Source organism: Podarcis filfolensis, assembly GCF_964270895.1.
Source record: "Podarcis filfolensis genome assembly, chromosome: 6".
Lineage (NCBI taxonomy): Eukaryota > Metazoa > Chordata > Lepidosauria > Squamata > Lacertidae > Podarcis > Podarcis filfolensis.
The window spans coordinates 2,018,100-2,043,070 of NC_139609.1; the positions used below are offsets into that span (position 1 = coordinate 2,018,100).

At 44.9% G+C, this 24,971-nt stretch overlaps 1 protein-coding gene across 2 annotated transcripts in view; it reads right to left on the reverse strand.

The window, feature by feature from the left end:
* LAMC2 (laminin subunit gamma 2) overlaps window positions 1-20,939 on the reverse strand; it is a 41,177-nt gene extending 20,238 nt beyond the window's left edge. Inside the window, exons 1-8 of one of the 2 annotated variants that reach the window (XM_083621365.1) lie at window positions 20,616-20,939; window positions 10,629-10,817; window positions 8,178-8,313; window positions 7,995-8,087; window positions 5,537-5,673; window positions 4,221-4,340; window positions 1,678-1,867; window positions 491-600 (exon numbers count right to left, since the gene is read on the reverse strand). In XM_083621365.1, the coding sequence (XP_083477491.1) occupies window positions 491-600; window positions 1,678-1,867; window positions 4,221-4,340; window positions 5,537-5,673; window positions 7,995-8,087; window positions 8,178-8,313; window positions 10,629-10,817; window positions 20,616-20,700 (1,060 nt within the window). In that variant the 5' untranslated portion in view covers window positions 20,701-20,939. Of the gene's footprint in view, window positions 1-490; window positions 601-1,677; window positions 1,868-4,220; window positions 4,341-5,536; window positions 5,674-7,994; window positions 8,088-8,177; window positions 8,314-10,628; window positions 10,818-12,325; window positions 12,403-20,615 lie in introns of those variants that run through there. The other variant, XM_083621366.1, reaches the window with a different exon arrangement.
* Between the last annotated feature and the right edge of the window lie 4,032 nt (window positions 20,940-24,971).

Here is a 24,971-nt window from a genome sequence, read left to right on the forward strand (position 1 = left end):
TGCAGTGGAGGAGGAAGGGGGTGTGGAGGGTGCGGTCCACCCTGGGTGTCATCACTGAGGGGGGTTGACAAAATGAGTTTAAAATAAAAAATTAAAAAATGGGCTCATGGAACTTTTTAGGAGTGACGTGGTGGCTTAGGTGCCTGCAGGTTCCACGCTGCCTGAAATGGCAGCATGGGACTTGCCTCTGCCTACTGCCTCTCCCTCAGCCGCCCTACAGCTGAGGGGGAGGCGGCGGAGAGGCTCCAAGCGCAGGAGAAGCTTGCCCCCCCCCACGTGTGGATTGCCCCACCCCTGGCTGCAGGACAGCCCCCTGCACCCGAGCGGCTACCTTTGATCCTTCACAGAAATGCAATTTACCTGCAGAGAGGAAACAACTATAAAGTAGGGTTTATAAGAGAAGACAGAAACAGTAAAGTAATAAATCATCAGAAGAAATGTATATGACCCATTCTTTAGCCCAGATTTCACTATCCTACACCCAACTCACTGTCTCCATAAGTGGCTCTGATCCGAAGAGCTGTCAGGTTCCCAATTAACTGGCGATACTCTTTGCCGCTCAGCCTAGGGCTCCAGTTGCTGCTTGGGTGCTCATCCAACCTGAGTGCAGGAGGTGATGAAAGACACAAGAAGTTATATGAGCAGTCTCTGCACCACCATACTTGTGTACAAAATGCAACTAGGAGTGAATTTTTAGACCCATGGAAGATTACAGCACACTGCTGTCGAACTGCTGGTCAAAGGGAAAGGCCAGAACTGCAAATCAGATGGAAAAACAAGAACCAAGGAAGCACAGAATGTGGACAGGAGCATAAAATTCAGTTTACTCCAAGATTCAGTGAAATCAAAAACAAATACAAAATTCAGCATTTAGGTCTTCACAAACAGTGCTTTCTTCAGTAATCCCAGGGTGCAACTTGTGTTTCCTTAATGATATTTTTTACCATCAGAACATGTTGCAACGTGAGCAACAATGGCTGGAATTCAACATCACACTCTTCCAGTCCTGTCTGCGCAAGTATTCCACTTTGCCAGACAGAAGAATGCTGTTCTGGGGGTTCTCCTGACCACCCCCTGAGCTAATTTCAGGGGATGCAGGGGGCACAAGGGGGAGAAGCACTGTTGTGCAAGCAAGAGTCCTTGTGCAAGGCTTCCACTGAGAGGGCTCATGAGGTGAATCCATCGCAATAAAAGTGATTAAAGACAACTTAAGTTAAAAAGAAATAAAGTGGGTTTGTGGACCAGGAATTGATGTAGGCAACTTCTCTGATTCAGGTAGCTTAACTGGGCTTTGCTGATGTTATTTTCATGACTTGAAGGACAGCAACTAGATCCTCCTGGGTAAGCAATAGCCAAAGCCAGCAGTTTTCAAACTTTCCATCTTCTTGGAACACTTTCTGTGCTGACAACTTGCTGCCCATCGAAGAGGATTCTGGGACGTGTACAAGGTACACATTCAGTTCATGTCAGGCACTGGTTAGGAATTGAGGGCCTCAACTCTACTTTGTGTGAACTGAGAGCATGATCTAAGGATGCATGTGCAAATCTCCAGAAGTTGCAAGTTGCAGATTGGTAGCGGAGGGCAAGCTCCTTTTGAGGAAAACTTGTCTATCATTGCTTTGAGTTGCACTGGAGTGTTTGACATGTGAGTGTTCTCTTACGTCCTAAGCATTTTACCTGAATGTATAGGTCCTGCTGGCTTTACAAGGCAACATCCTTCCATTAGGCATGAGTGGGGCAGTGATTCTTAAACCAGCTCCTTCCAGTATTACATCATGCTGTGAAGGGTGACGTCCAGGTCGGTTCACACGATAATCAAAAGACAGCTTCTGGCCGTAACTCAGTTGATGGTTCCCAAGGAACCTGGCTACAAAATACACACAAAAGAAACACAAGGTCAAAATGTGGCATTTGCAAGTAAAATGCAAATGTGACCTGTACCACTGTAGACCTTGATTTGACAGGACTAGCCTTCGGTATAACAGGAAGGAGAATTTCAAAGGACCCCATCAATACCTATCACCTAAATCCCATTGATATCAGCCTGCTTGAACATGAAGACTAACAATGGAGTGCTTCAAAATTTGCTCTCAACTAAGGTCATTGTGGATGACACAAGTGAAAGGGCCTTTTCTATGGTGGACCCACAGCTCTGGAACTCATTCTCATCTGACTACCAGAAGGCTAACACACTCCAATTCTTTCCAAAAGCTTTGAAGACCTGTTTCAGGTGGGTTTCATGTGACTGACTGCTATGAAGGCTGAGATGTGTTTCCTTTAATTGTTTTGCTATGAAAAGTTTGCTTTGTATCATGGACTGCATATGGATTTTTAAAATTAATGTTGGTTTTCTAATTTGGGGGATTGTTGTAGAATTATATTGTGGATAGTGTAGTGAATCTTTATTATGTGAACCACCATTCATGAATTGAACTCAGACGGGTAGCCTGTAAATATCTGAAAATAAAATGAAAAAAGAAAAAAATGTGGCTGTTAGTGGGTTCTAATTTTATGGTTAAATGCTTGCTTATTTATTTAATTTGAATCCCACTTATCAGATAAAAATCTTTCAAAGTAGCTCATATCAACCAAAATGATTCAGTGCACACAGGTGCATTTTGAAGATTTATTATTTCTGTTTTGAGAAGGTCATCTTTGCTTTCCCATACTCCTTAATTGTATTCATTTTAAGGACGCTATAGACATCTTTTTGGGTATTGTTTTCTTGTAGATATTCTCATCAAATTTGCAGATGACACCAAACTGGGGGGCCGGGTAGCTAATGGCACAGAAGACAGAATCAGAATTCAAAATTACTTTAACAGATTGGAGAACAGGGCCCAACCTAACAAAATGAATTTCCATAGGGACAAATGTCAGGCTCTGCACTTAGGCAGAAAGAACCAGATGCAGATAGGATGGGGGACACCTGGCTCACTAGCAGTACACATGAAAAGGATCTAGGGGTGAACCACAAGCTTAACATGAGTCAACTGTGTGATGCAGCAGCAAAAAAGTGAATGTTATTCTAGGCTGCATCAACAGAAGTATAGTGTCCTGGTCAAGGGAAATAACAGTACCACTATTCTGCCTTAGTCAGACCACACTTGGAATACTGTGTCCAGTTCTGGGCACCACAATTTAAGAAGGATGCTGACAAGCTGGAATGTGTGCAGGGGAGGGTGACCAAGATTATCAAGGGTCTGGAAACTTAGCTTTATGAGGAGTGCTTGAAGGAGCTGGATATGTTTAGCTTGGAAAAGAGGAGACTGAGATATGATAGTCATATCTTAAGGGCTGTCACATGGAGAAAGGAGCAAGCTTGTTTTCTTCTGCTCTGGAGGGTAGGACTCGAGGCAATGGCTTCAAAGTACAAGAAAGGAGATTCTGAATATTCAGAAACACTTACTGACAGTAAGAGCTGTTTGGCAGGGGAACAGACTCCCACGAGAGCTGGTGGACTCTCCATCCTCTCCATCCTTGGAGGTTTTTAAGCAGAGGTTGGATGGCCATCTGTCAAGGATGCTCTAGCTGAGATCCCAGCATTGCAGGGGGTTGGACTAGATGACCCTTGGGTCATCTACAATTCCATGATTCTAGACATGAGGAAAGTGACATTCCAGCCATGGATTTCAGAATTTATGGGTGGGGGTAGGATATAATGAATGGATCTATTGCAGGGGTCAGCAATCTTTTTCAGCTGTGGGCTGGTCCACCATCCCTCAGACCATGTGGTGAGCCGGACTATATTTTGAAGGAAAAAAAGAACGAATTCCTATGCCCCACAAATAACCCAGAGATGCATTTTAAATAAAAGGACTCATTCTACTCATGCAAAAACATGCTGATTCCTGGACCGTCTGCGGGCCAGATGCGATTGGGCCACATCCGGCCCACAGGCCTTAGGTTGCCTACCTCTGATCTATTGTCATAAAACCATGCCACGTTTTCTGGAAATTCAACCTAGTCTTGTAAGCACACTTTCAACACACATATAAAATGGGGCAGAAGGAAATTATCCAGAATTAAGAGCAATTCCTGTTCTAACTTGAGTGTTAGAATTGTCTACAAGCCAGCAAGAATCTGTACTAGGATTTCTGCATGTAAGTAGACCAACAGGTGTCAATATGTGAGACATTTGATAAGACTGGCAAATAAATAGTGAAGTTCAATGGTCCTTGTGGCTGCCCCTGTTCAGCACGGGATATGGAAACACACACCTGGAGCCATGAAATAGATAGGATCTGGCCTTCTTGCTGCCACATAAACTTCTTTATAATGTGAAGACCACTGGAGCTGCAAAGGAGACCCATTTCCTTGAGCTTGCCAACCTTCATCACCTGGAATACAAGGAAACCAACAGCTAATTAAAATGAGCTGGAAATCCAACCATTCCCAATGATTCAGGAAATGTGACTGGAGGAAAGAAGCAACAAACAGCTCTTTTCATATTACACAGTCCGAAGGAAGGATATGCCATGTCTCCAAGCTCATGACAGACTAGTGATGTCATATGCTTAGGAAAGCACTGTATCACAAGAGGTCACAGGACCCATTTTTACAGTAAGTAGAATCAGGCAGTAAAGCTTTCTGGACTGTAGCAAGTACTTCAAGTTGCTGGTGAGCGTGCTGAGCACTTGAATATTGACCCATGAAAAGAAACCTTCCCCACACCTAGAAAACTAGCATGTTGGGGTGGGGGTGGAGAATTAACCTAGCCTTCTCCCCAATATGCTCATTTTCTATCTGCAATACTTTTGGGGTGGGGCATTCTGACATGCACTCTACAGCTGCAATGTGCATTCCAGAGCTGGAGAAACACAACAGTTTTCTAGAGAGATGAAGGTCGTGTGCCAGAGCCAGCATTGTCCATTATGTGCAAACACTGATTATCATCTGTGCCAACATGTTTCTATACTGCATCAGAAACCTCCACAACCTGTTTGACCAAAGATGGTCATGGGAGGACAAGAGAAAGCTGTGCACCACCATGCTAAATAATGTTTCTGTCATTCCAGTTGCATCTCCTTAAAACTCTTCCGATCCTAGAAAAGCTATTCTAAAATTTCTGATTGTATAAACTAGAACAAAGTTAGCAATTTTGACCCAAGGCCAGTGCTAAGTATTTTTGCATTCCACACAAAGACTCAGATCCATTTGTCTTCTTCCTTTACATTATGACTACATCACTGATTCAGCTCCTTTGCCATTTCCCAGCTGTTTTGCTGGTTCAGAAAGAATATAAGTGGAACCACTTTCTTAGGCATTTTGCATAAAGATCACCCAAGTCTTCCCAGATCATGTTACTGATATAATATTATGCTGCTGGTTTTAAGAAATAAAGCGATTGTTTAGTCCTATTGCTTTGCTTCTCCGTTTGGCAAACCTCATCACCAGCAAACAAACTTCAGTCCGGTAATGGAGGCAGCTAATGCTTCCCTGCATCAATAGAAAATGTAAAATTGAAAGTTCAGTGTAACACCAAGTGTATTGATCATGAAAAAGAGAAAAGGCAAACCCCAGTGAAGTATTTTACCTTGCTTGAAGGTGGAGGTGATTTTATGGATGCTATAATTTTCTGCACTGGAACATGCTGTTGAGTGCCCATGACAGAAGCATCGAGAACAGCCCTCTGGGTTTCCGGCATCCAGGTTGTAATAGCCCTGCTTGCAACTGTGCAAGAGATAAATTAACACACCACACAATTATTCTCTTGTACATTCATATTCACACACAGAAAGCTGACATACTGAATTTCCAATCCGGATACCTCTGCTTTATCTGCTGTGACAGGATAGCTGCATCCTCCAGCCAATTAAAACTTGAAGGCTCTTATGTCAGCCATTACTACAAATCCTGTGCTACCATTCTTGTTCAAGTGATGACTTCATGACAGGATGACTGGCACTCACCACACACACACAAAGGCACCAAAGTAACTGCTCCAGAAGGTACAGAAACAGGATTCTAGCCTGTGCTATAATCTGGTGAAAACGTGGATTTGAGAGTAGATACACACTATTCATTTAAAGCACATCAAACACACAGTTAAAGTAAAAAAGGTTAAGGACCCCTGGTTGGTTAAATCCAGTCAAAGGCGACTATGGGGTTGTGGCGCTCATCTTGCTTTCAGGCTGAGGGAGCTGGCGTTTGTCCACAAACAGTTTTCTGGGTCATGTGGCCAGCATGACTAAACCACTTCTGGCGCAACGGAACACCATGACAGAAACCAGAGCACATGGAAACCTTCGCATCGCAGCAGTACCTATTTATCTACTTGCACTGGTGTGCTTTCGAACTGCTAGGTTGGCAGGAGCTGGGACCGAGCAACGGGAGCTCACCCCGTCACAGGGATTTGAACCGCCGACCTTCTGATCAGCAAGCCCAAGAGGCTCAGTGGTTTAGACAACAACGCCACCCACGCTGTTAAAGTACATTACTTCCCCAAATGCATCCGAGGAACTGTAGTTTCCCACACAGAGCTATAATTCTCAGCAACAAACTGCAGTTCACAGGATTCTTTGTGGGGTGTCATGAGATTTAAATGTGTGCTGGATGTGCTTTTTAATGTAAGGTGTGGATCTGTGATGTGCTGAGCTCAGTGCAACTTGTGCACATGCCATTTTGGCCTCAGCATGGACTCAAACAGTGACGTGAGTCAGGGCTGCCATTAAATCAGAAATAAAAGTGTGACGCTTTTTTACTTTCCATTAATTATTTGTCAGTGGCCCATTGTGGGGTACTACTATGCCAGACCCTTCAAGTGTCCCAATTTTCCAGGGACATCCCTGATTTAGAGAAGCTGTCTTAGTTTCTGATTTGATCCTGGAATGTCCTGCTTTCCCTTAGGACATCCCTATTTTCATTGGGGGAAATGTTGGAGGGTATGGAATTATCCGACCCCTGAGCTTCCTAAAGGCAATCCTGTATAGGGATGTTTTTTTTTAACATTTAATGTTTTATATATACTGAAAGCTGCCCAGAATGGCTGGGGCAACCCCGTAAGATGTGTGGGGTATAAATATTAAAATTATCATTATGAAATGGGACGTCCCTATTTTCATCAAAGAAATGTTGGAGGGTGTGCTATGCTGCTATCTAGATTAGCACAGAAAATTCCAATCATCATCACTACCACAACTAATGACATAGCAGTGCCCACATTGTAAAGTCAGCCTGTTTTACCAGCCCATCATGCACTGAACTGGTTATGTAATAGGCTTAGTTTGGTTTGCCGTCAACCAGCTTTCCCCTCTGGTCAGCGTGTCTAGTGCCTGTGGTTTTGGTATGAGCAGGACCAAACCTACCCTCACCTGGTTTAGCTGGTCAGTCAAAGTTGTTCCTGACGCATGCTGATAGCTTCTAGAAGCCACAGGTGAGAGGTGAGTGCAGGCTGGGAATCACAGGGGGACCAAGTATCCCAGAAGGAGTGTGACATATCCTCCAGAGGTACTACCCCTCCCTTAACACCCCATACACGCCAAAGCAACTAATACAAATGCAAGAAAAAAAGAAAAAAAGTTTGAACCAGCACACAGCAAAAGGCAAGAATGAAATGGAAGGAATAATACGAATGGAATGGAGATTGGGGTTAAGTGGGCAGAAGAGGCAGGAGGATGGGGAAGTGCAAGGATGAAGGCTGAAAGTTGTATAGCTGGGCATTGACTGAAAGCCCCCTTCCTGGCTCTGAAGCTCTGTTCTGGCCAACCAGACACCACAGACCTACATTTCCAAATATTACAGAAGACACACTGCTTTCTCAGTGGAAACTGAAGTTCTCAGTACCCAAAACACTGGCACTAGCTTCCACATTCCATGCTTGCACGCTGAACTCAATCCACATAGCCTCCATTTCTGAGTCAGAGAGAAAGCTACATTTCTGTTGGGTTTGTATGCTAAGTGAAAGAGCAACTTGAGCTACCAAGTGGATTCCTTGATCATGACAACTCTGAGCACCATGAAAACATTTAGCCACGCAATCTTTGTGCACGCACCTGCTACATCGCTCTCCTTCAACAGCTGCCTTGCAGATGCAACGTCCTGAAACACACTGGCCCGTGCTGCCAGCTGGATCACAATCACAATTCCTGAGAAAATCAAAGGACCATTTTCAAATGAAGCTCCATTGGAACACATTAGCCAGCAACAAAGAGCTCCACCGACCCGACAGCACTTACTGTATTTGCCCAGCAGCTCTGCAGCCAGATTCTGAGAAGGAATGGAAATTGTGCTGGCATCGGTCACATTTATCACCTGTCACACCAGGTTTGCAGTGGCACCGTCCCTGGTTATCACACTGTACACTGAAAGAACCTGTGAAGAAGGAGTAGTAGAGACAGCAATCGAGTCAATATTTATGATTCTCATCAGGTTTATAGGAAACTCAAGGAGAGTTGCTCCACTAGTCATTCAGTTCCATTGTGCAAAGTTCCTCTCCTGCTTGGTTTGTCATGACTGGCACATTGCTGAACTACTCAGGCACACTTTGTCTAAAAAGTTGCTTTGGCATGTACAAATATGATGCTCTTCTGCAGTATGAGATAGGCTGAAACCTGGTTTTGTGGAATATTGCCAGGAAAGTGGCAATGGTTCAGGTTTGAATTGGTAGACTCTGTTGCTTGGAGGTTCTTCAAGAGAAGCAGTTTGTTCCTCTGCCCCCAAAATACCTACTCAATCTATAAATTTGTAAATAAACTGATTATTACAAAGGCAAAGCAAGGGCCAAACTATAAATGATGCTAAACTTGTAATCACATCAGTTTTTAGAACAAAATTAATAAATTTTTGTTGGGGATTTTTGTTGGGACTGGTATGTGGGGAGGAGATGGGTAACACTTTCCTCCTTTGCTTCAGCTCTGATGAAAATCACTCCCCGCAACTCACTCTCTCTCTTTCTGTCACGCACGCACGCACGAGAGCACACACACACACACACACACACACACACACACAGAGACACACACCATGAGCCCCTGGAAGGAAGTATCCACTGGTGCCAATGAAGGCTTCTTTCCCAGAGGTAATAGCAGGACCAGACTACTTTTGTCAGGACCACAGGAGGAGAGGAAAGGACTAAATGTCCCCGCATGCTGTGGTCTTGATAAAAATCAACTGACATGCCTGCAAGTGGCATGATCAGCATCACAATTACTTTGGCCCTAAATCTCCATTGCTTTCTTCCAGAAGGGAAAAGGACCTAGAAAGGCTGTCCTAAAGTTCATACAGCTCAAATAAGGGGAAGCACAAAGCAGCAATCTTCTATTTGCACAGACAAAACCTGTTAAGTATAATTATTTAATTGTACGTTGAACTATCAAATAACTCTGTATATGTCTGGATGTGTCCTGCTAAAAGCTCAGTTCCTCTGAGCTAAACATTGGAGCTGCAGAGAGCCTAATAGCCAATGGTTTAAGTAGGGCTGTATCTCCGCTGGATCTGTCACGAGGTATTTAACTTAGATCACATGAGAAATAATTGTATTACAGGTCTCCATTTTGGGTGTATTACTAGCTCTTTGCTCTAAAGCAGCTGAGGAGAAAGGATGTGCTAATGATTCCCTCTAGGAAAACAGCTAGGCTGGAATGGAGGAGAGGCAGAGCTTTGTTCTTTAGATAGAAGAAATTCATATTTCTAAGAAATGCTAAACCTGTGCTGGGATCAGCATATTATATTATGCAAATCTCTAGATGTAACACTTTAGCAGATGTACATCACTGGCACCATTTTTGCCTCACAGCTGACCAAAGATATCCAGTGCTATTTCTGCTCCACAGGAACAATCAATGCACAAAGTGACTACATAGTAAACTTTGCCAAAAGGGAGACTGATGCTGCCTATTTTCTCTTCTGGCCCAAATAACCAAGAAAATTCAAGCTACGTAGGCTCTGTACGCATTACCGGCTTAGAACACAGCTAGGTTGTTTTGTTTTGCTTCACATTCAGATTGAAGCTGGTTTTGGGAAAAACACATCAGAATGTGGTATCTAATTAAAAACAACAATAGGATAGAAGTGCATTGTGGTTAGCATTATAAACCTCACTGAGGCCTTGAGGCGCACCTTCGGGTCCCCATTCCACAATAACAAAAACAAGTTTTTGGAGTCCTACAGACCTGGCATGCTTCCAAACAGGTAATGTATTGAGCATTCATCTTCACTTATTTGCAGGGTGGTTAGATGATGTTATGGCAAAGCAAGTGTCACTCCACATTTCCCAGTGGATTCCACCTTCACTTTCCTTATTGCAGAAAGTCCAATCTTTCAGGCAAGCAGTTTGTTGCACAAGACTTCTTAGCCAACTATGATTGTGCAAGGTGGATTTCCACCTGAAAATAGTAACAGCCTGGAAGTGCCCCTTGATTGTGTTCAGGAGAAGAGCTGCTTTTGGCTTCTCCTCTCCCTGATCTCATTCAGAGGAACCCAACTCAGGGTATGCACTGGAACCCCAATTCTCCATGTAGTGAGTGGCTTTAAGGGTGCCAGAACATTTGTGACAACTGGCTTATTTTGCCAACATATTTGGGTTGAGTGTAGACAGAGATATGCAGCAGTAGAACCTCAACAGACACTGCAGTCCCATAAGATTGGGGGTGAGGGGCTTTCCCACCTGCCCCTCAGTCCCTGCATACCTTTGGGGTTGCAGCTGCAGGATACACAACGTCCTCGAGGATCCTGGCGATAGAAGCCCTCCTTACACCGCTCACAATTATTTCCCTCTGTGTTTTCGGCACAGTTGAGGCACCGGTATCCATTTCCTGTTCGTCTGAGCAGCTCCATGTCGAACATGCACTGCCTGGATTTCCCATTGCAATGGCAGGCTGAAAGCAAAGAGAATAGTTCGCACCATTCAAGAACAACAACACATTTGGCAGTGCCAGAAATTGGCTCGCCATTTTTACTTGATGATATACAGTTAAAGGCCACCCTGTTGGTAAGCTCAGATCCAAGCTACGCAAGCAGCAGTGACTAGTCATGCAACATTAGCCTGATTCCCTCATCACAGAAAACTGGATGGTCCATTGGTTCCAGTGTTGACAGGCCAGCTTCCTCAGCTTGCTAGTTTTCTATATTTGGGTTTTTAAAAGCAAACCACTGCAACCTAAGATGCTTTAGTTAATGTGAATGCTTTGGCTGAGATTCCTGTCTTGCAGGGGGTTGGACTAGATGGCCCTAGGATCCCTTTCCGACTCTACCATTCTATAAGAACTGTGCCCTGTGGTTATTTCAAATGGAGTAGGTTGGGCTTAAGGCACTGCCATGCCTTCTCTTAGTCTTCATTTCTCTCACTCTACTCCATTGCCTTTTCAGTTTAACACCAGCAATTCAACTCCCTTTCAGCCAATATGAAACGGGAGCTAAAACAGCAAGAATATTAGTGATGGAAGGAAAGAAACACAGATGAGGAATTAATATGGAACCAGGAAACTCTTGTCACTCTTATTAGTAATATCATTAATCCCACTTCACAGCATATGCATAAGCAAAACCAACAACTCATAACTCAAGGTTAGAGTCATGAACAAGATCAGCAAAGAAGCATTGTCCAGAGAACAAATCCCTCTTTCCATCTCTTCCTATACATTTTGTTTATTATAAAAATGTCTATACCATATTTTACAATAACAGCCTATCATAAAATTTAAAAATAAAAATAGCAAGTTGGTGCTGATATCCAAAAGCAGTGTTGGCATTGCATCCTACAAAGGGGACTCTGTTCCAATACATATGTTAGTCTTTAAAGTGTCTTGGCCTGGAAGCAGAAAGAGAAAGTGGCTGATGAGGAAAAAACAGAAGCAGCTGTGCCACGAGGGGAGGGGTCTGCAGCCTACTCTGGTACTTTGAAAAGTGCGCCAGTGGACCGAGGGGGTCGTTCTCCATAGCTGTTGCAGCAGGACTACGTTTTAAAATACTGTAATCTATATGAACTAATCAATCTGGGTTAAAACAGAACATGAATTTTATATTTATACTGTATTTAAAAAGATTCTCATGCTGAAACAACAGGGAAGGTGTTCCCTCAATCCCATATCAAAAGCCTTCCTGTTTCTATGACAAGCAACTTGTTTCCCAGTTTCTTCCATTGACAGGACTTATCTAAGAAAGGAGAGTGAGTCCCACGACCTACTCTGTAACAAGGAAAATATGGCTCCCCTAGGAGAGACTCCCAGGCACTGTGGATATTCCATCTTTAGACCTCGGAGAATTCACGGACTTGAATGTATCTCTCTTCCTACACTAAGGACCCTCTATAATAACATCTGGACCCCAGGAACAAAACAGCAGCAAACCCAGAGAGAAGCTACCATTAGAAAGCAAAGTGTTTAACCTGTACCTGAAGGATTTCCTTCACCAAGCTCTTCTGGGCTCTTCTGGGCTGGCTGTTAATGTACCAGGAAAGGCGGAGCTGCAAAGCCTGCTAGAAGGCTGCAGGCGGGCCAAACTACGTTTCCCAGAGCTATTTGGGAGAAGCCATGAAACATGAACAAGTATAAACCAGTACAGGTTGGCAGTGTAGCTGTGCCCTAAGGCGTTAAGGTGAATTTTATGGATCTACCAACATTTTATTTATGCGGTTTATTTTTAGTACTGAATTTCTGTTTTCCAAGCACGGGATTTAGATTGCCCCCCCCCGAATGTTTGTGTGCTGAGTACCAACAAGCCCAGAAGAAAGCAGAGGGAAATTTTCATAGCCAACCTCTTTGTAATGAATACTACGGAGAACCATATACTTAAGAATCACATCTCCGTCACCTACAAAGTTTGCAGAATTATTGTGGTTGTTACAGTGCTTTTGCTAGTCTCTGAAACACCAAGAGCTGCTCTCCACAGCTGCTCCTGCTAATCCTCAGCTTGGCTGCCAACACATACGATCAGGTTCAGGCACGACACTTGCATTCCGAGCACCTGAGAGGTTCCAACGCATCGGCCGGATCCTGGGTCTGCCAAGGCTGCCAAGCCAAGTAGAGCTGATCTCATACCCTTCAACGCTCACTCAGAAGCACCTGGAATTTAATCAGCACCCCCCCACCCCCCAGGCAGAGCCTCAGCCCATGTGCCCGTCAACAGCCTCCTTTGCTTTCCCAGGCTCCCTCAATGCCCCATCTAGCCACGCCTGAAGTTAGCTTGTGTGGGAGCCCTCCCATTACCGCAGAAGTGGGTCATTCCCTGCTTTCCCAGTATCTCAGGCTCAAATAGCATGCTGCAAGGAATTCTGGGTGTGTGTTCCTCCACATTTTATTTTTAAAAAACAAATCATCTCAGCATGTCTCAAAATGACTCAGAGGACAGGAAGATGTGGTGCGGCTTCTTAAACCTTAAACCCAAGTAGGGCATTGCCTTTTTAGGCATACACTGAAAACTGTGGTGTGTGATTGAGACAAGTGTTCATTACACAGGTTACTGAGGGCCAAACTAGATGTTTCCTTAATTATGGAGCATATAGCTATGTATTCCTGGAGTGTGAGCGCTGCCGCATGCTGAGAGTGGCAAGGAGCCACAGGTGAGAGCTGAGTGCAGGCTGGAGACTATAGGTGGATAAACTACTCCAGAAAGAGCATGACATGTATCCCACCAGAGCTGTGTAGAGGGAAGTGAGGAGCAGGTGAGGCTCATCCACCTGGGAAGGTAGCCCATCTAGGAGAAAGAAAACTCTGACCTTAAACCTCTGCTGCTTTGTGGGATATTTTTGGGAGAAGAAAAGGCTAAGGAGTAAACTCTACACAAATCTGGAATGGAGTCCCCAAGTCAGTTGGATGGCATGTTGTATGCCTCCTTCTGGCAACTCCTGCAGCCAAGCTGGTGTGAAATGTATTGCTCTGCTTTCCTTTGGACCGCATCAGGGGGGTCTTGTCATCTGGGTGGCCCAGGACCTCTAAACACACTGCCCAGGCTTATGCCCCAGGGAGGTCACCAGGGCTGGTAACACAGTGGTATGATTTCACCCCCAGAGGCATAATCCATTGTCTCTTGAGACAGACAGATGCCAACAGGCTATACATATTGTTTTCTTAAATAATTACTGGCACGGGTGAGACAGTTCTTACTGGGAAGGCAGCAAGTGAGAGTGGGAAAACTTCTCCTCATTCTTCCACCCTGACTGGACCAGAGATTCTCTCCCTCCTTAGGAGCTTTGGGGGTGGGGGGAGAAGAGGCTTGCAACTTAATCACAAAGGCTACTTCTGTTAGGGAAAAGCAGTGTTTGGAGCGAGTGACTTTCAGTGGTGGACTAGTACAGGACAGAAACTAGACCCCCCCCTCCCCACATCAATATCTGCTGCAGCTCTTCCCTCACTTGCTGGTGGAACACAAATGCTCTCTAGGTGGTTATTTGGTGGGGGGAGGGGGGGACTTTGGCTTCAAAGCTTATGCCTAAGGCAAAAGTAATGATAACTGAATCTAAATGAATACCAAGAAAGAACACTGGGTCTTTGTCTTCCTTCTGTTTAAGGGAGGTGGTATTTACAAAAGATGAAGAAATTGACTAAGTTCACAGATAGCATTCTAAACGATGGTTTGCAGTGCACTAATCACAGATTAATCTGTTCAGCATTAGTCCATTCAGACATCACACCAAGTCATAAATAAGAAAATCATGGTTTGCAATGCCAGCTCAAAACCAGCTTTCTGATTTGCCAGCCAATCACATACCACAATTTGGAAATTTAGCTGTCAGGCTAAACCATAGCAAAGCTTGCTTTGTTAAATTCTGTGTCATATCTAAATTAACTGACTCTCATGTTGCGTCTCAGTTGCTATTTTATATAAAGACCACTTTAAACCACAGCATCTTGGTTCTCACTGAGGGGGTGGTAAATATATTGTGAGGGGAAAGAGTTGCACCAATTCAGCCTGCAGATGCGGAGAATCCCATGACGGAATGCTTCTTTACAGTTATCTAGTACTGTCTGTTATTTTCCTATGTAGAAGGAATTCTTTTGTATGAAAGAGCATTTAGTCCTGTGAGTCTTCACTTTTCTTCCGGAGTGGTGAAATTCAGACACAGGTTTACCCTCCCGTGAGAGAAAGACTTGACACTCTTTGCACATTTATTTTTCCTAACTTAAAAAAGCCTAATATGGCAATGACTGCTGATTAGATTGACCAACACATATAATTAGCACCGCATAGCAATTTTCATAGCCAATAGCTCAACTTGCTTACAGATTACATCATCCAGTCTTGCCTGGATTCTGCTGCTGCTGTTGTTTTCTCAATGCTTTGTGTCTGTCAATAGCCTCTTTGGAGGCAATTACATCACGATAAGCGTGTCTGTAACTGCATGTGTTTACCCAAGGTAATGTCACACTTCTTCCCAGTCTGATGCCTGTGAAGTTTCTTCTGAATGAGCTTTTCTGAATGAGATTCTCAGTGCTGAGATGGGCTTTCACAATAAAACTTTAGATATGTCCGGGACTGGTTGGACACAGAGGAACCAGCTGGGGAACCCCAAGGGAAGGAAGGCTCAGAGCCCAGGGAGTGGTGGTGGGACAACAATGAGCGGTCACATGGAGAAGAAAGAGAAGAAAGACTGGGGGGGGGGGTCAGAAACTGAAGGGGTAACAGGGCTTAGTGAGCAAGAAGAGTCTGTGGCGGAGGGAATTTCAGACTCAGAAGGTGGAGCAGGAGAGAAGGGAGGCCGAGAGGCAGAGATGAGTCAGGCTGGTGAAGAGACACGTGTCTCCCCCTGCTGCTGCGACAGACTCCCCTCCCCACTGATCTCTCAGAATGAGGTGAATATAAACTGATGGATTTGAGAGAAATTGCATAAAGGAAGAATTGGGGACCAAATTAATCCTGGAAGGGTAAGCAAGATACAGGTGCTGGGAGGGGACAGGTCAGCAGCAATGTGTTGGAGGACAGAGCTGGATGTGACCTGCACCTCCTCAGCCAGCCCTCTGCCCTCAGGTGCAGCAGATGACACTGTCCTGCCTCCAGTGCTGAACTAAGACTGAAGTAAGATGCAACTGCCAGTATGGCTGGCTTCTGTATGTGGGATGAGGGAGCACCATTTTGTCTCAGGCCTTGTAGCCAAGCTCCAAAAGAAGGGGATCAGCCGTGCCTGCTCTGCCGCTATGGGAAAAGAGCCTTCTGAAGTAAGATGTAAAGGAACTTGCCTTATTCCCCCCCCTTTTTGGGGGGGATAATGTGGAAAGATGAATTGGGTACTACACCGTCAGCTTCCCACATTGCTACTAAGGCACTAAACATCTTGGCAGGCAAGTGGGAATGCTGCCTTTTTTACCTTCCATTTTTTAATGCAGGGCAGTGTTCTGGGGTCAGTGCTTTCCCTTCTGCTCACTCAGTGAGAAGGACTGATGCATTTATAGACCTGAAGCTGTCAAAGCCAAAGCTGTCAGACACAAGCAGGCTGTTATTTACTGCTACTTTCACCTCAGTGCACCTGGAACATCCGAAGTTAAACCAACTGAATTTTGATGTAGTAAAACAACTGAAGGTGGTCACAAGCTCCTTTGTTTGTGTTGGGTGGGCAAAAAGAAAAGGTAACTCCTGTCATTTCAAGGTTCTTTCCTAGTGCATAAATATACTTAACAGGTTTAGATAATATTAAGCGTTAAGTCCCTTATTCTGTCCCCTTTTCCACTCCTTCCTATTCAGACCTATTTTCCCTGCCTCTTGGTTCAAGAGCTTGCTCCCATTATCTCCAAAATTTCTCTGATGAACATAGGGACATGCAACCATACAAAATGACCATACCTTGTCATTTTTACCCCGCTCATCTGACGGGGGTGCCCCAGCCACTCTTGGCGGCTTCCAACATGTATATAAAAACATAATAAAACCATAGAGGGCTGTCTTCAGATGTCTTCTAAAGGTTGTATAGTTATCTCCTTGGCTCAGGGGTTACATAACTCCATAGCCTCTGATGAAAACATGGTGTCAGGGGCTCGGGAGCAGGAGCACAGGGGAGAGAGGAAATGGAGAGTGAAGGGGAAGAATCCGAGGGCAGCGTAGGGGAGTATGACAGTGACCCGAGAGATTCCATGAGCTTCTCCAGCGAATCAGAAGATTCCCAGAAGGGGGCGCCGATGGTCAGAGCAAGGGGGGTCCCAGGGGGGACGCACCAGAAACAAGGAGCCAGAGGGGAACCCCAAAGCAGCAGTGGGGGATCAGGACCAGTTTCCCCACCAGAGCGTAGTGGGGGGGAAGAGTCACAGGTGTCAGGACCAGCGTCTCCTCCAGCGGGGAGAGAAGATGAGTCAGGGCTGACCACGCCTCCATCGGAGAGTGGGGGAACGGAGGGGAGGTCAGTTGCAGCTAGCCTCCCCGAAGGGGGAAGCAGTGACAGCAGCAGTGAAACGGTCAGGAGGAAAGTTGCTGGCTGGGCGCACGCGCCAAGTTCAAATGTACAGGCGCGGGGGACAGCAGGAGACCCGGATTGGGAACCAGCTCCTAAAGCCCGCCGGAGGGAGGGGGAAGGCTCAGAGGATTCAGCGTCAGAAGAGTCTAGAAAGGGCGAGACCCCAACGGACAGGCGGAACCAGAGGCGGAAAGAACAGAGGAAGAGGTGGAGCAAGGCTAGAGTCTTAAACTGGTGTCTGGGGGGAGGAGACTCAGACGGAGCATCAGCGGTCTGATAGTTGAGACGTAGAGCTGCACGCTGCGGCTCTGGAAGTGAAACTGAACTTCAATAAAGACTTTCGTACTTAACAACGAAGCGGCGTTGGTCCTTTGTGAGCTGGGACCTCGGGCAGCTCTGACACATGGACATGAGATCAATTTTTCCTGTGACAGCTGTGTATGGATGTGTGTGTGTAGATTTGCACATGTATGTGCCATGTATGTTGTTAGCATCTGGCTATCTCAAGAGATAATGGAGTGTGCCTCTGGGGGTGACGTCAAACCACTGAGTTACCAGCACTGAAGTGACTTCCCTGGGATGCAAGCCTAGGTAGTGTGTATGGAGGTCTTGGGCTGCCCAGATGACAAGACCCCCTCTCAGCCTCACTGATGTGGTCCGAAGGAAAGCAGAGCAAGATGTTTGACTCCAGGAGTTGCTGGAAGGAGAGGTGCAAGGTGCCAGCCAACCGTCTTAGGGACTCCACTCCAGATTTGTGGAGGGTTTACTCTAAGGTTACCAGATTTTTTTCAAATAATCCGGGGACAAAATTTTTTGATTTTTTTTAACAAAAAAAAAAAATCTTTTTTTTTAAATTAAGAAGTAATATCTTCTCTTCTGGGTCTCCTCTGTCACGTGGCCTTCCTCTGGGCCCCGGCATGATCTCTTGGAGCGCTACCTGCCATGGAGTAGGCTCGGTCAGGCCTGGGCTTAGCCATGTGTCCTTGCCCTCCCGGTGCTCTGCTACCTCTCTTCCTCAGTGGTGGCGGCGGCAGCGTGGCAAGGTCAGGGCTTCCCTCTTTTTTTCTCCTTCCTCTCTCTCCCTCTCTCCCTTCTCCTTCTCCTTTCCTCCTTCTCCCTGTGTCGGCTCTGGAGCGCCGCTGGGCAGTCGGCCAGGTGGCCGGACACTCTCGCTCCCAGCTCGATTTGGGTCATGGGGGGGGGTGTCAGCGGTTCCCCCAGTTGAGATGCCGGGCATCCCCGGTTCCCCCTCGGCAGCGGCAGCGGCAGTCTTAGCAGCCCGGAGCCAGCCTGATAGTGCAGTTGGCTCTGGCTGGCTTCAGAAGCTGCTCGCTGCCGTGGCACCCGCCATTTTGCCTTGCTGGAAGTCCCTATATGTTGTGTTTTGTGGCGTTGAACCAATCATGCAACATTCATTCCCTACTAATAAATCTACAACACTTAAAATATAAATCCGGGGACATTATATGAAATCCGGGGACATTCCAGGGACGTATTTTGTCCAGGGACAGATTTGTAAATCCGGGAACTGTCCCCAGGAAACGGGGACATCTGGTAACCATAGTTTACTCCTTAGCCTTTTCTTCTCCCAAAAATATCCTGCAAAGCAGCAGAGGTTTAAGGTCAGAGTTTTCTTTCTCCTAGATGGGATACCATCCTAGGTGGATGTGCCCCATCTGCTCACTTCCCTCTACACAGCACATGCAGAAACCACCTTCCTGACTGTTGGGCACACTATTAGTCTTGTCCACTCAATCCACCAGAGCCTGTCTTTGCATGCAGGGGAAGTCCCTAACTCACTGGGGATTTGAGACCCCTTGGCTACTCTCACCTGGTTTAGCAGGCCTGTTGAAGCCATTCCCAGGGTGTTGAAAAGTGGTATACAAATAAAATGAATGAATGAAATAGAAAGTGAATGAACAGAGCGTGGCAGTCCCACACTGAAACATCTAGTGTGGAATCACCCCTTCTCTATAAACAATTGTTATATATAACAAATTATAGTTGTCTTCATTCTTGTTCTCTACATGGCTATATATGAATGTTTAGGGATTTATAAGACAATTCTCATCATTCTCTTCAAACTACAATTCACAGGATTCCTTAAGGGAAGGCACCATAGGAACACTGGTGTAAAACTGATATAAATGTGTGGCCAAACATATGAGTGGTACTAAATCCAAGTTAAGAACTCTGACATGTTAGCCCACAGTGAGTTTATGAAAAGTGTCGAATGCATAGAATTAATTTTGAAGACGCTGAGAGAATTACATCATAGAAACCATCCCGCTAACGTCAAAAAGTGAAGAATTAACACCAGCACTGTTGATCAAGTGCACACAGGGACCGTATATACTTGCATGATATACTGTATATACTTTGAAAGCTGAATTTCTGTTTCTAGCTCAAGATCTAAAACAATTTAGTAAAACAATTATTTAAAAAATGACCACCCCCGCCCTCAGTTTCTTCCATTGCAACAACTGTCGTATATAGAGTAAGACAGTTGCTCTATCTAGCTCTTTTCACTTTTCAGGATTTTAGACTGGAGACATTCCCAATCATGCCTGGAGATGCTAAGGAATGAAACTCAATATCTTCTGTATGCAAAGCAGATGATCTACTACTGAACCAAAGCCCCTCCCCATTGCCCTAGGAAGCATATAAAAAGTATTGGAATAAACATGTCTCATTTGAATGTATATTCCATCTGGAGATTGAAGTAAAACACTAAGGACAGCATTTTCAAAAGTCCCTGAATGAATCTAAATTTACTGGGGATCAACATTCATCCACTTGTCACCTTCTTACTAAAAGACCTATAGTGGACTTATCCACTAGACTGATAGGACATTTGTCCCCATCACTGACCGATTACCGGGTGTGACCATATCTCAGCCCAGACACCCAATCAGGATACAGATAATACATGAGCAAGCTTGCAGTTGCTAGGCGACCCCAGTGTGCGCTTCACCATCTACCTCTAACTAGAAGGTTTTGGAGGAGAAACACGGGCCAGACCTAAGGAAGGAAGCTTAGATGATGAAGCTCTGGTCCCATCCTCCATTATTGTTCACATGCTGAAAACGTTACTGCCCAGTTCCCAAGACATTCCACATGCTCATAAAGAGAAAGAGTCTTCAGCTTAGCTACTTCTCTCACACAACAAGGGGCTGCTCAGCAGCTGGCCCACAGTGCACCTGACACAAAAACAAGTGTCAGGGAGAGACAGAAGACTGCAAAATGAAGCCCACTTCCAAAAACTAAAGTGGAAAGATTTCACGCTCGTTTGCCTCACCTTCTCTTCTTTGAATGCCAACAGCTGACGGGAGGAGGAGAGTGAATGCAAGGCAGCTGACAGTCACCAGCCAGTGCTGAGGCATTCCAGGGAAGTTTGGAGGGCTGTGTTGTCCAGAAAGTGCTCAGATCCAACTCTTCCAAGCAAAAGCCTCAAGATCAAGGGACAAAGCTGTGTGGTGGTGGACGTGCAGCTGCGGACAATTCCACCCGGGCCTCCGTTTCTTGTTCCAGGTGCTTTTTATCACCTCCTCTGCCTGAATCACTCTAGACAGGAATAAGAGAACTTGCCTTCAGTCTGACTCACCTTGCAAATAAAAAAAAAAAAAAGAGGGCCCAGCCCATGTACAGTTCAGGGAGACACTTAACAGTTTCTTCTTAGCCATTCGTAGGGGCGGATCTCTGCAGAACACAGCAGCCAAAGCCCCTGGCAGCAGGCCAAGAGGGAGTGGGATGGGTGGCAGGAGGACAGAAAGAACAATTTAATTATTGATCTTCCGCATTAAAATCGCTTACAGGGCAAGCCCAAGGCCAGACTCACCACAGGGCTTGTTCTGTAAACTCATTAATGTAAAACACAACTTCATTAAGTAGCTGGTTTTACCCTCAGGTAACACCACTTTTGTTAAACCTGTGCCACGTTCCAGAATGAAATGGGCATGTTCCCACCCACCTTAGCCCAATTAGAATACTTGCAAAGAATTTGTTAGCATCATAATTATTACTATTACCTTAGCAACACCCAGAAAACACACCAATCAAAACAGCTTGAGAGGGACTGCTTTATGTCTGACATATTTTGAATCTATGATGAAAAAGAGGAACAGATGTGAAGATGAGCTAAGACTTCATCCTGATTAAAGTATTCTGGAATGTACATGTTTAAATTCAGGTTAACTGAATTTACTATACTCACAACTCTATACCCAACACCAGCCTTCTACCAACAAAGCAGCTCATATTTTGCACCAAACTCAAGCAGACAAAACAATACCATTCAGAAGGTGTTATTTGCTTTAGCTCAGTGGTCTTCAAACTTCCTGCTTTCCATATAAAAAGTGATTTATCCTACTGAGCTTTGTGTGCTGCAGAGAATTCTGGAGCTTTTCCTATAGACCACAAGCAGTTTTTCACACAGGGCACAGCTGACTAGGAACAGTGCGCCTCACCATTAATTGTGCATAAGCTGAGGATGCCGTGTTGAACACACCAAACATTCTCCCATGGCTGTGTAGTGTTGGGGAGACCAAGTGTGGTACAGAAGCTTATCCACTATTCTTGGTTTTCTAATAGAAGCCATCCTGGTAAGCTTCTGAGAAACTCTGTGGCCCCACTGAATAAGTCTGAAAACATCTACTGTTAATCAGATCAATTGACTCTCACCTGCCATTTTTCTTATCCATTCACCACTTTTAGAGAAATCAATTAGGATCTCTTCAAATTTTGCTTTGAGATGCACCATCCTGAGTAATTTTGATGTCTTCTGCAAACATTCAGTGACATGTGTTCAAGATCTCCCGTAGCTTCTAGTTAATTGCTCACACTTGGTGCCACTCTCCAGGTATTTTTTGAAAAAATTATGGTCCCTGCTTCCAGTAAAAGTCCTTAGGAAATCCAGAATTTAGTTTCCTCTGTTGTAAAAACTGTGCACCGTCCCTCTTAACCACTGCTTCCTGTTCTTTAATTAGTTACCCACTCAGAAGAGGAACTGTCTACTTTTCCCATGGCTGCAAAGTTTGTTTGGCAATGGACATTGTCAAAGCTTTATGCCAGTTTCAGTACATCATGTCTATCAGAGCACCTCTATCCACATACATTGATAACAATGCTTGCTAAGAGGTTGAGGAAGCAGGGCACTTGGTTGCCTTTCTGTTTGGCTCATCCTTAACAGGAACTTCTTCCTAAGCTGCTTGTTTGGTGATAAGACATTAGTGGGGGGGACCCACAGCCTATACATATGCATATAGGGATATGGAGTTCAGAACTTACTTAAAAGTGACATATGTACAAGGCCTTTCTTATCTCCTAGCTTACTGCCTCTGATTCCAAACTCTAATTGTAAGTAATTAAAGCTCAGGTGTTTCTCATAATCTCTTGAGCTGTCTGTCAGCTTCCTCGGCCTTAAGCTGATGATGCTGGTTCAGACAGCGTAATGTTCTGTGGTTGCTCACTGCTGGGAGGCTCAGAAAAAGCATGGGGTGAGATCATCACCATGCTTTGCTACGGTTTGTCAGGTCCTTTGCCTCCAGGTCACGGCAATACCAGGCAGTAGAAGACTGAGGCAGCAGAGATGGGCAGCAGCAAACAGTTTCACGTTTCTGGGCAAACACAAAATTAAAACAATGGTCCCATAGACAGGTGTCTGTTGAAGAGCTAAAAATGTTCAGAACAATGTTTGATGAGGATGAAGATAACGATGGGAATAATAAGCTAGAGGAGAAACAGGCTTATGAAGTTAAAAATGGAAATGAAGCATGCACAGACACTCCAGAACAAACTGATGAAAAGTGGCAGGACTGGATCAAGAAATAAGCAAACTGAAGGAATCAGATGGCTATGTGGAAATGGAATTGGAAATGATCTCCATTCAAGGATTTGGAGGAGAAGTAGAAGATAAGATTACAAATGATGATTTGGAGATATATCTGGATAGGGTGTTGATAGAGCTGAAAGGAAAAAAAGCTTTGGGATTTCAGTCCTGGTCTTTCTTTAGCTTTAGCAGACAGAAAGGATTCTGCTTACAATCTGGAACGTACCCAAAGAACGTTGCTACTAAAGCTATGGTATTTCCTCTGGTAGGGACCCAGGTGGCAATGTGGTCTAAACCACTGAGCCTAGAGCTTGCCGATCAGAAGGTCGGCGGTTCAAATCCCCACGACGGGGTGAGCTCCCGTTGCTCGGTCCCAGCTCCTGCCATCCTAGCAGTTCGAAAGCACATCAACGTGCAAGTAGATAAATAGGTACCGCTCTGGCGGGAAGGTAAATGATGTTTCCGTGCACTGCTCTGGTTTTGCCAGAAGCAGCTTATTCATGCTGGCCACATGCTGGCCAGTAAAGCGAGATGAGCGCCGCAATCCCAGAGTCATTCACGACTGGACTTAAGTGTCAGGGGTCCTTTACCTTTACCTTATTTCCTCTAGAAATAGATGGGGAAAAATGAAAGTGGAAGAGATCAGGATACCATTGTAAAAACAAGAGGAAATGGGATGCAACAGGATATGGAACTGGATATGCAGAACTGGACATGAACTTATGGATATGTAATGGAAAATCAAAATGGAATACTCCAACAGGAAGTGGAATACAGTAAGAAATGGAACCAAATAGATGGACTGGATATGAACAAATGGGATATTGGTCTAATATGTGATCACAGTAGAGACTTTAATATGGACACAGATGGAAAAATATAACTTCTAAAAGAAAAATAACCCCTACAACATTGATAAATGTAATCATAAATTGCATTAAGCCTTCAGCTCAAACATAGGCTTCACAAAAGCATATGCCCCAAAGAACCCATGTGTATGCCGTCTGAAATAGATGGGCCTTCAAGATCTTTTGGGGGGAAACTGGTGTGAGGTAACTTTTTGGAGGTCAGCTGACAATGAGTTCCAGAGTCGTGGGGCTACCAGAAAGACAAGTTCAGCTAAGCACTGTCCCCCCCCCCCCCCCGATTTTCCACAACAACAAAAAAGCTCGACAACTTTGGCAAAAAACCCCAACAACAAACTATAATTTCATAGAATGTACATAACTTTCCTGCCCTGGAAAGCTGCAGCTAAGTGTGACTTCTCCCAACATGACATGCAAATCACTGCAAATCTTCTCCTATCTCCTATCCCCAAAATCTGCAACATTGGATGATAATATGAATCTACTTTACAAGGCCATTGTAAGGCCTGCTGGGATGACATACATACAATCTGATAAGCGCTTTGAATGTTTGATCAAAAAGGATTCTTGCAGGATTAATGTGTTCTTCTCAAGTGGAAATACTCTCCATGTAATAACTTGTCCCTTGCCAGATGTTGGTGCCCTACAATTCTGCAACAGTCCACCAGCCAGCATGGCCAACAGTTGAAGATGAAACAAATGGCAGTCCAGCACTATGTGGAGGGCCACAGCTTAGCTACCGCTGATGCAGGAAATGCCTAACAGATAAAGAAGGTGCGTGGCAGTATTAAAAAGTGTAAATACTGTTGCTGTGGGACCAAAGAGGCAGTAGAAGCAGATTACAAACTGTGGCTAAAAATACCTTTGCCTGGAAGCTATCACTACCTAGTCGGTGACTACCTCTCCACTCAGATAAAGTTGTCTCAAGCACTCCTTCCCTGAAGCTTAGGTTAAAATAAAA